Raw genomic sequence first — 10,939 nt, forward strand, 5'->3', positions numbered from 1 at the left:
ACAGACACACACACAGACACACACAAACATACACACAGACACACAGGCACACACACAGGCACACAGTGATTCATGTACACATCCCCCCCCCCACTCCCCCAGGTCATACACTGCTGCACCCCCCCATGGCACACAGCACCACGGCCCCCCACACCACCCAGTGGTGCACACCAGCACACCCACTGCCACACACACCCCAGGACACAGGGATTACAGGCATGGTGAGTGCTGTGTGTGACTGTGCACATAAGCACAGCATGATCCTCTCTCCCGTCTACATGGCTTGCTCTCAGCAGACCCAAGGGAGCAGTCCCAATCCTCGGCGGTGCTGGGTGCCCAGGGTGCCCTGGGCAGCCCGTGGCCTGGCCTCTCCACCTCCCCTGCATGAGCTCTGGGTGCTGAGCCCGGTTACCAGCCCCAGTACCGCCACCTGGGGCCATCGAGGGGGCAGACAGGCAGGTACAAACCCACCCCCTCCTCCAACACACCCACGCACATGCAAAAGGTCTACATGGACCCATGTGCAGGTGCAAACACACCCCCAAATCGTATGAACGCCCTCACCACGGAGCCTCACACAGAAATGCACCCAGGCACACACAGCCAGGAGGGGAGGGAGCTGGAGGGGCCGGAGGTGCGTAGTGGAGAATAGCTGACACCTTCACAGCTCGGCTTCCCAGTGTGGAGGGGGAGGATGGCTGGAGACATGCCTGGGATGGTGGCCGAGCCGGGCGGCGGCGCAGCACGGGATGTACCAGATCCCCGCTGTCCAGCGGCAGCCGGAGAAGGCTCAGGCGGGTCCCTCACTGAGCCGAGGCTCCATTTACTGCTCCCAGCTGATGGATGCCTGTGTCCGTGCCACCTCTAAGCCTTGTCCCGATGGCAAACCCCACGGAGCCTGGGGCTGGCGCTGGCACATCCCTGCGTGAGCCGGATGGGGAGGCAGCTGAGCCGGGGCGCGGGGGGGGCTGTGGGTGCTGGGGGTCAGAGTGCTGGGGGTGGACGCTCTGTCCCAACACCCAGAGGTTCTCCCAGCCCCAGGGGCTTAGGGCACGGCCACCCTCGGTCCTCGCTCGCCGGCGCTGTGTCCGAGCAGGGGGGCTGCGAGGCTGAGGAGGGGCTGGGATCCCGCTAATGTAAAATGGCTCCCGTCGAGCAGCTGCTGTGCGGCACAGCACAGTACAACCCTCACCCCCACACAGCCCCCAGCCCCTGCCCCCAGAGCCTGATGCTGTCCCACGGCCGTACCCCAGCTCTGCTGGATGCAGGTCCTCGCCCACCCCGTGTCAACACGGCACCGGGCAGCTGCACTGGGCATCCCCTCCTCCTGCCTCCCCAGGATCCCCCCAGCTCCTTCTCTAGCAATTCCTCCCTTCTCCCATGATAAGGTCTCCAGCCCCTGCCCCAGCTCGCTCTGCACCCTCAACTTATTCCCACCCAATGCCAGGTGGGATCGTCCCTCTTCCCCCCAGACCCCAGGCCCCCTTCCTCAGGCAGTGCTTCATCCTCCTCTCCTGTCCAGGCGACCTGTCCTTCCAGCCTGGGGCTCGGGTAGATGCCTGGGGGGAGAAGAAGTGTTATTTCCTCCCAGACATCAAAGTCCTTGCACAGATTCACCCTCGCTGGAGACCTGTCACCGACTGGGGACATTCCTTGTGCTGTGAGAGGGCATCGGTGTAACAAAAGATCCCCCAGAGATTACCCATCTCCTTCCTTTCCATTTGACACAAAATAGGATCCTGCTGGAGACCAAAGTCCCACCCCTGCAATAACAGCAGGATTTTGCCAAGATCGTCCTTCCCCATTTTGGTATAGCCCAGATCCCCTCTCCCTGGCATGCTGAGGGTAGATTCCAACTCCTGCCCCCCCAGCTCTCTCATTTCTGTGCCCAGGGCCAGATGGCTGATTCGCTCCGTGGCTCTGCGCTCCCGCCGCAGTCCCAGCTGACCACTTTGTTTGTAATAGTCCTCAGAGGGGAATTACAACCGAGTATTAAATGTGTGGTTAAAGAAATCACATTACACAGTGTGACTGCAAGGGAGATGTTTCCCTTTAATCTGTAATCCATGGAAGTTATTAGTTTACTGAGCAGAGCTGGTAGACACAGCATTTCCATTAGGATATAACCCTGAGCAGACCCATCACCTCCAGCCACAGCACAGCTCCCAGCACAGTCCTTTCTTCCCTGTTCCCAGTTATCTCAATGCCGTTATTGTGTTAACATGGGACTGTTTAACATTGCAGAAAAGAAAAGGAAAAAAAAATCATGCTGGACAGCTGATGTGCTCCTGTGAAATAATGTTTGTGTCGTGTATCCTGTCCTGCAGGTCTATGCAATATTAGTTAGCCACCCTCCTGCTCCCAACGATCACCTAACACCAACACCTGTATCATACACAGCTGGCTTCTACAGGATCCCTGTCATTGGTCTGACAACACGCATGTCTATATATTCTGATAAGGTAACTGATGCATGTTTCTAGTCTAGTACCTCATACATGTGCTGTAAATCAAGAGTGCCAGTCAGGAAGGTTAATGATGCCAACACTCTGTATCTGTCTGTCCACCCTCTCCAGCTCAGCCTGCAGCTCCCCTCTCTCTCCTGCATTCCCCAGTACATTATTTTTTCACAGCTGCCAGTGTTGACCTACATAGTGCCGGATGATTTCTGCAGCGCGGCTCTGCCAGGCTGCTGGGCTCGCTGCTCTTCAGCCAAGCACAGGCATAGCTGGTTCCTGCCCTGCTCACTAGTGACAGCCAGGGGGTCCAGGGGGCTCCCCGGGTGTGTGGGGGCCTGTTGAGGGGCAGGAGGATCCTATTAGAGCCTGTACATTGGGCAGGAGCTCTCCGGGGCTTGAAGGTTGTTTGGTTGCATTCACTTCTCTGGGTTTATGGGATACTGGTAGGGAGATCACAGAATATCCCGAGGTTTCACATGACACTCAGTCTGGCCAGTACTCAAGACAGAGGTTCAAATTCCAGTGTCTCAAGCCACTGCAGCTGTCTCTGTGGGCACACAGAGGCTTCCAGACTGGATGAGAGCCTGGGGGCAGTACCTGGCCCTGGGCAATGAGGTGCTGCCCTGGCCCTCAGCTCACAGCCTATCTGTGATAAGTGAAAGCAAAGGGAGGAGCTGAGCAGAGCCGGGCCATCCACACGCCATTGCAGGCACACGAGCTCAGTGGGTGAGATCAAGCCTGTTTCAAAGCATGAATCGGCCTTTGCTTGGAAAATGTGAATATTCACAAATGTAAATGTTCTGTGCAAAAATAGTCACTCCGCCTACATGCTAAATGAAGTCAAATTTCAGGAGGGAGGAGCAGAGGCTCCTAGAGATGCACCAGCAGCACTGCTCAGCTGGAGCAGCAGCAGCTCTTGGCATCTCCCACCAGTAAAGCCATGATAGGATGGACACCAAGCCAAGAGCACAGCAGTGACCGTAATGGTGGCTGGCTGGGCTGGGGACCTGCATGGGCAGGGTCCCACCGGGTTAGAGGGAAAGGGATGGCAACAGAGCTGACAGAGCAAGGGAGAGGGCAGGCAGCAATTGTGCAGGGGGAATTTGCTTCATGCTGCTGTGGAGTGTAAATACGTCTGATGGAAATGTCACTGAGAGGGACCTTGTCACAGGGGCCAGGAGGGCAGGGAGAGGGGACCCTGCAGACTGTGGGTCCTGCTCCATCTCTGCAGGACTGTGCTCACCAAAGCAAACCATCTGTCCATGGCACGACCTGGGGCAGGATTGGTGTGCCCACCCCGAGGGGCTGGAATCTGCCCTGGCACTCTCTGCTTCTGACAGATTTTTCCTATTTAAAATGTTTTCTGCAAATCTGGCTCATAAAATGCACCTGACTCACTTCAGGGCTGGAGGAGCAACCCACTGTCACAGTGATGACCCGGTGCACTGTCAGGAGATGCTCTCCATGGAGTATTTTGGGGAGTTCAGCCAGTGCAGGGCTGTGGGCTGCACTTGCCTGGCACAGACTGAGCAGGGAGGCCACCCTGCCTGTACCAGGCTCATCTCACCCCTCTGAGCACTCCTGCCTGTCTGGCCTCCTGCTTGGCATCTGCCACCCAGGCAGATGGGGGCCTGGGGGCTTGGAGGTCTCTGCAGAGGGTGGAGATGTTGGCAGGAGATGGGGCAAAGGCAGGGACTGAGTAGAAGAGCAAAGGATGTTGAACAGTGGAAAGGACAGCAAAGGTGAGAGTGGAATGGGGGACAGAGGGGTGTGAAGCCGTGGGACAGGCTCTGTTCACCCCATGTAGGACAGGCTGGCTCATGTGACACAGGGACATTCAGCTGTTCCCTTTTTGGTTTCCAGTGATCAGCTTGGGTTTTGGGTTACTTTTTAAATTCAGTAAATTATATCTTTCAGCTTAGTTTCTATGGAAACAAGCTTGTAAGATCACTTTGTATGTACGCCCCTGATTGGTTTTGAAGGCGTCAGGCAATTTTAGCTAAATTTCACGGGGGGTTGAAGTGGAGTTAATTATGGTCCTCTGCAGGCTATGCTGCCAGGGGGAGGAAAGGTGTGGGCCTCAACACAGACAGGTTTGCCCAGTACCTTTTGATGCTCCTAGAGCATCTCCAGTCAAGCACAGCGGTCCAGGAGCTGTAGCCAGTCTACCAACAAAGATACCCCAGGGAAGGGAGCTTTATTGCTCCCAGTATCCAACCAACTATTTGTTCTAGAAGTGGTATTGCAGCTGAATGCTCTGGTTTGGCAGCCTTTGGCCCCCTTGTACGTACATCTTATGAAATCATTGCCTGTTCCTTCACCAAGATCCTCACGCCATCCAGCACAGTCCTGCCTGTACACTGAGGGGTCTCTGGAATCCCAGTCACCTCCGAGTGAGGTGAGCAGGACTGGAGGAGGGAAAGGGGGCTCTCATGTAAGTGATCGGAGCAGCCCCCATGGCTGTGTTGTCCATGACTGTGGAGAGCCCTCCATGGAGATTTCATGGACTGAGCATTGCAAAAGTCACACTCTGGCCTTCCCCTGCTGGGACCCCTGCATGGACAGGCTGGACTGTGCTTTAGTGCTCCTGCTCCCATGTGTCATTGGGGGTGTTTATACTTCCTTTGCATCCCAGCTGAAAAAATGAGGTGACATGGACATCTTGGCAATATGAGAAATGCAAAATGACATGGAGAGTGTGAGAGCAAAGCTCGTGGGGAAATGCACAGCTCAAGAGCCAGGAAGGGCTGGTGTTGTTCATCATCACCATGTGGAACGTGATCCCCACCTATGTGGTGGGGATGAAGGGACATCCTGGGTGCCCAGAGGTGCTGAGCCCCATGCCATACCCTAATCAGAGAGCTATTGCAGTGGAGGATCAAGGGCTTTATCTGAGATGTGCTCTGTGGTGAAAGAGATGGAAAATGGAGTTTAGTCATTGTGCATTTGGAGAGCTATTTCAATTCCAGCACCTGGTTCTGGTAGTTGCAATGAGGTCTATCTCTCTCTTTCTCTCTCTCTTCAGCCTGGGGATGGCTTTTACCTCTGGTTCCTGGTCTCACTGTAACCACTCCATGCCTGGAAGTGAGGCACTGCTCACTGAGAGGGGTACTTTTCTGTATTACTGGTCTCACTGGCAACAATGCTCAGCAGAAACCTTCTTAATCAGTGGGAAGCTGCACTGGAAGTGGGGAGAAAGCGATTCCCCTTGACCAAGGTCAGGATCAGAACTCCTTCACCTGTAAGCAATGACTGGAGAGGCTGTTTAGTGTAACACAGAGTTGTTTGCCCCAGGAATGGGCAGCCCAGCCATCAGTAGAGTAGCTCAGCCCTCAGCAGGGCAGCACAGCCCTCAGTCAGGCAGCCTGGAACGTTCCAGAGCAGACCAGCCTAGAACAGTGCTGGGCTGATGGAGCCCACTCATCCCAGTGGAGAAGAGCTCTTCATAGGCTCTCAGGATTCCAGCTGAGAGAAGGACAGACACCCCCCACTCCACAGTGGCCATTCCCCAGAGGCTGCCATGTCCCTTCCTCCGTGCTCTGCAGGGAAAGGCAGGCAGTGCATTTGAGCCTGAGCTGCCCACACCCCTGTCCCCACTGAAATCCCTCCCTGCACACGTCTGAGCTGTCTCAGAGTTGTCTCAGCTCCCTCCCACGTCCACAGCCGTCACGTGGGGCAGTGGGCAGGCTCCTTCCATGGGGACACTGGCCACCGCTTCTTTTTCATACCCAGCTGGGGATTTTTACCAAATTTCCCTGAGCTTTACAGGTTGAGATCTCTGTCAATCTCTTTGAAACTGCCCAGGCAGCTCATTTTGGGAGTGAATTGCTAGAAGGGGGACTGAGCACATTTCCATAGGAAGTGAAACTAAAGCACGTTGCCTACTCAAGCCTCTGAAGCTTTCATTTCTCTTTAATTTTCTGTAGGGAAAGAAACTCCCCCAGCCATGGACCATGAGCTGGGATGAGCCCTTAGTCAGGCAGAAGTAAGAGGATAACAAACCTTTCACTCAGGGACCTGTACGTGGTCCTGATGTGGGTACACACCCATGGTGGCCTCCAGCCATGCTCTGTGCACATCCCCAACAGACACAAACTCCATCAGCAGGCACCCACACGTGCCTCTTCCCCCAAGCAGGACATGGCCATGTGCAGACTGTGCACAGAGATTCCAGCACCCAAGCACTTTCCCTGCAGGGGCACCTGCATTCACATGCTCTCTGCATGGACATGCTCACATTTGTGCACACACAGAGCCCCAGCTTTCACACACACAAACAGCTCCTCTTTGTATGTACTCACATCAACCAAGTCAGGACAACTAATAATTTGCAGTTCTTAAGTCCTGACCCCACACAGAATCATCATAGAATCCTGGAATAGTTTGTGTTGGATAGGATCTTAAAGACCATCTCATCCCACCCCCTGCCATGGGCAGGGACACCTTCCACCAGCCCAGGTTGCTCCAAGCCCCATCCAACCTGGCCTTGGAAGCTTCCAGGGGTGGGGCAGCCACAGCTTCTCTGGGCAACCTGTGCCAGGACCTCCCCACCCTCACAGAACTTGCCACGAATTATTTTTCATTATCATATCTAAACACCACAATTCTGTAATCCAGGAGCTGAGATACCATCAGAGCAAGTCCATGGCCCTTTTGACACCACCTCAGAAAGCAAATTTCCCTGAACTGTTAAACCAAGTTGCCCCCAACAACCTTGCAATAAATTGTTCATCTGAACCAAGTGATATGTATTTACAATACTTAAGGAAGCCATGATCAGTTTAAACACCATTTTTACAAGCTAATGGAAAACTAGAAAATAATTTGATGCAATATACTGAAATCTCAGAGATTAATTTCAAAAATGGATTGAATGAATTTTGTTAGAATTCTGATATTTTTTTTTTTAGTCTGTGTTTTCCTGATTTTTTTTTTAATATTAGTTTTTCTGGGGTTATTTTCAGCTCTTTTCTGATCTTTTTTTTCCCCCATTTTCATTTTCCCTGGATTTTCTTAAAGCAATTAAAAATGGTCAGGAGTTAGAAATTAGAAATGCTCAGATCCATCTTGTGCATCCCTGGCCCAAGCTGTGGAGCAGGACCTGGAAACTCCTGGGCATCTCTGCTGACTCCAAACAGATCTTGAACACTGTGTTGGTGTGGAGACTGTGGTTGTTCTTCCATTGTTTGTCTCTTGGGGCTTCTTCCCAACCCAATGGATTAGGGCTGGGCTTGTGGGGTGAGCTGCATTTCTGCTGCTCTTCCCGAAACTGTGAATGTTTGTATCAGCTCTGAGATGTTTGTATTAGCTCTGAGATGCTTGTTGTGGCTCTCCTGGTTGTCCTCAGTGGCTCAGTAATCAGGATGTGTTCCCAGTGCCTTGGTGGTTTTGCTGCTGCCTCCATCGTTCCTGTGTGTTGGGCCAGGGCAGGAGCAGGGGTTTGACACTATTTTCTACAGATTTCATGGTTTGGTTTGACTTTATCACCATGTTGGGTGTGAGAAAAAGGCTTTATTTGATGTGTCTGTTCCTCCTGTATGGGTCCATGGGGGACATGATTCCTTTTCCCTTCCAGTGTGATTTACTTTGGCTCCTTCAGGACATTTCTGACCCATGCTGGGTCAGGTCTCTGGGTGAGCAGTTCTGGACAAGCCCTGTTTGGTCCAGACAACCATCTCAGCCTCAAAGAAAGAAATATTATGGCGCTTTCCTTTCTGTCCTCTCTGGTTCAGAATTCTGCCCCCCTCCAGCACATAGCTGGGTTGCCAAGTAAGGGCCCTGCTGAGCATGAGCACTTTGACTGTCTAATATTTGACTGTAGGGCCTTTTGGAAAAGCTGCATTTGTTTGAGAGCTCTCTGTCAGCTACAGCTTTTGGTCCAGTTGCTCCCCTAACAGTGCTGTACTTAATTAGGCTGGAATTGCTATTGCACAATCATCCAACCATAACGATGTCTTTAACCAAATCAGAGAGGTCAACTGGGACATGAGTCCAGAGCAGCCTCCTCCTGTGGAACAGGCTGACCTAGAAACAGTCAGAGAGCATGTTATAAAACTGCTTTTCTGAACTTCTCTCGTGACAAATAACTAATGTATAGCTGCCTGTACCTGCCTCTTGCTCCTCTCTAAAGGGAATTCAAGTTCTTTGTGATGTCTGTTGGGCAGTAACAATTTTGAAAAGCCAAGAGGCAAGGCTATATTTGCACTGAACACTGCTGGCCCTTCATGGTTCCATAGGCTTTTCTTCGCTGTGGACCACAAAGCAAAAAACCCTCTTTGCCATGCTCTAGATTAACCACAGAGGTACAAAAATCACAGCCAGGATTTGCTTCTCAAGCAGAAGGAAGGAGTGCAGGCTAGCACTAGAGGTGTGCTCAAGGTGTGCAACCCAGAGGTCTTCCCAAAATGGCTTTGTGATCCCAGCACTGTCCCTGCAAACCTGACTGACAAGCCCACAGTCTGTGTTGAGCTCTTGTTCTTCCTTGCAGAGCATCCACCTGTCCTTTTTGCGCACGGTCCCTCCATACTCTCACCAGGCCAACGTCTGGTTTGAGATGATGAGAGTCTTCAACTGGAACCACGTCATTCTGATAGTCAGTGACGACCACGAAGGTCGTGCTGCACAAAAGAAGCTGGAGACCCTCTTGGAGGAGAAAGAGTCCAAGGTCAGTTCCTGAACATTGTCTTGTAGCTTTGTTTAAGCAACAACAAAACTAGAAGTCTCGGGCTGTTGTATGTATGTAGATTTCTGTATGTAAAACACCTTTTCTTTCCATTGTAACATGGCTAACATGCTTAAAGCATCAACAGTGTCTGACTAGTACCTGACAGAACTTTGTACTTTATTCATTTCACTTGCTTTGCCATGGTCAAAATCTCCTACATGTAAATCGACTACAAAATGAAGGGAAGGATAACCTGGAGCTCTGCAAATGCCTCGCCCAAGATTCCCACCTAAGGAGAGGACCAGTCGCTCAGCTTAGGGAAGCACCTGCCCCATTACAGCCACCCCGGGGTCAGGCAGACCCAGCAGTGCCAAACTAACCCTGAAAAGCAGCTTCTGAATTGGCTTCCTGGGGCTCACCTTAGAGGCTTAGGAGGGGCCAGGCAGCCGGTGTGTTGCTGCCCCGAGGGGCACAGCACCCTCTGTGTAGAGCCGTGGGCCTCAGGCTGCGCCCGTTCCCATCTCCATTGAAGCACATGCCAAACGCTGCTTTCCTGACACCCATTGCTGGTACAAGAGGGCGATTGTGGCTTTATGGAGGAGGTGCACTGCACCTGCACTGAGGGCCAGCAGGGAGCAGAGAGGGAGGTCCCCAAGCCTGCTAGAGATTCAGGAGGACAACCACAGACCTGCGGCATGGAGTGAAAGGACCAAGCTAATGTTCCAAACAAGCAGGGAAGGAGAACACAGGAGCTGTTTGGCTGCAATCTGGAAGACAAGGAACCACCTCATGCCCTGCAGAGTGAAGTCCCAGCACGTACTCTTGCCTGGGGCAGGGTGAGTTCCCTTCGGGTGTGCAGACACTGAACCCATCCAAGTTTCCAGCAGCATCAGGGCAGCAACCAGTTCAGGGCTGTTCCCTCCTGGGTCACAGGCAGGGACCTTAATCTGCTCTTCTCCAGCCCCACCAGCAGCTGCTGGACCTTTGGCAGTCAGTCAGCTGTTGAGGAGATGTGGCCACAGACACTTCTTGTGCTCGGAGTTGGTGGCTCAGCTGAGGGATCAGAGAGAGCAGCCTGTCACTGCTCTTCATCACCTCCCTGGTGAACACTGGTGCAGGGCTGCAGGCTGGCACAAGCCACACTGAACACTTTTGGTTTTGGCGGTGATTTCCAAGGAGTCTCATCCTTGCTGCATCCTGGATCATTGTGAGACACTGATGTGCCACCAGCTATGGTGGGATCCTCCTACCTCCCAAGGCACTTTCCTGCTGGGTGACAGTGGAATATATTTCACTCCAAAGCCTCTTCCCAGCACAGTGTCACTCATCCAAGGAGAGCCATTGTCAGTCTCTCATTCCTTTCCTTGCATCTTTTGATTTCCACTTTCTGCTTTCCTACAGTTCCTCTGTGTTCCCTTTTGCTGCTCCCTCTCATGACTCCACTCCTTGCTTGCTCCATGTGATGCTCCCAGGCACAGGGTGCATTTCTTCTTCACCCTATCCATCACATGGGAAAGATTTTAGATCTGGAGCTTGAAAGATGGGGAGCAGGGGATGTGCTCAGACCTGCCCCACATTTGCACTGCATCTATAACATGTCTTGGCACCCACTGGGCTGCTGCAGGTGCCCAGGCCAGTCTCCAGCATGGGACACCTGCTCTGTGGTGGTAGGTCACTTTATCTTCCTTTTGGGGTGTGCCACTGCATCTTGTTTCTGCTTTCCTTGCAAAAGAGGTCAAACAGACAGGTCTGACTGGTCTTGAAGGTGGTAGATAGCCTGCTGGGGCTTTCCTATCTTCCTCAATCTCTTCTTCTA

At 52.7% G+C, this 10,939-nt stretch overlaps 1 protein-coding gene across 1 annotated transcript in view; it reads left to right on the top strand.

The window, feature by feature from the left end:
* The window catches only part of GRIN1 (glutamate ionotropic receptor NMDA type subunit 1), a 37,923-nt gene that overhangs the window by 1,537 nt on the left and 25,447 nt on the right, over positions 1–10,939 (top strand). Inside the window, 2 exon segments of the mRNA XM_032708037.1 lie at positions 2,328–2,462; positions 8,947–9,123. Of these exon segments, the coding sequence (XP_032563928.1) occupies positions 2,328–2,462; positions 8,947–9,123 (312 nt within the window).

The sequence above is a fragment of the Chiroxiphia lanceolata genome, chromosome 21, assembly GCF_009829145.1.
Source record: "Chiroxiphia lanceolata isolate bChiLan1 chromosome 21, bChiLan1.pri, whole genome shotgun sequence".
Taxonomy (NCBI): domain Eukaryota; kingdom Metazoa; phylum Chordata; class Aves; order Passeriformes; family Pipridae; genus Chiroxiphia; species Chiroxiphia lanceolata.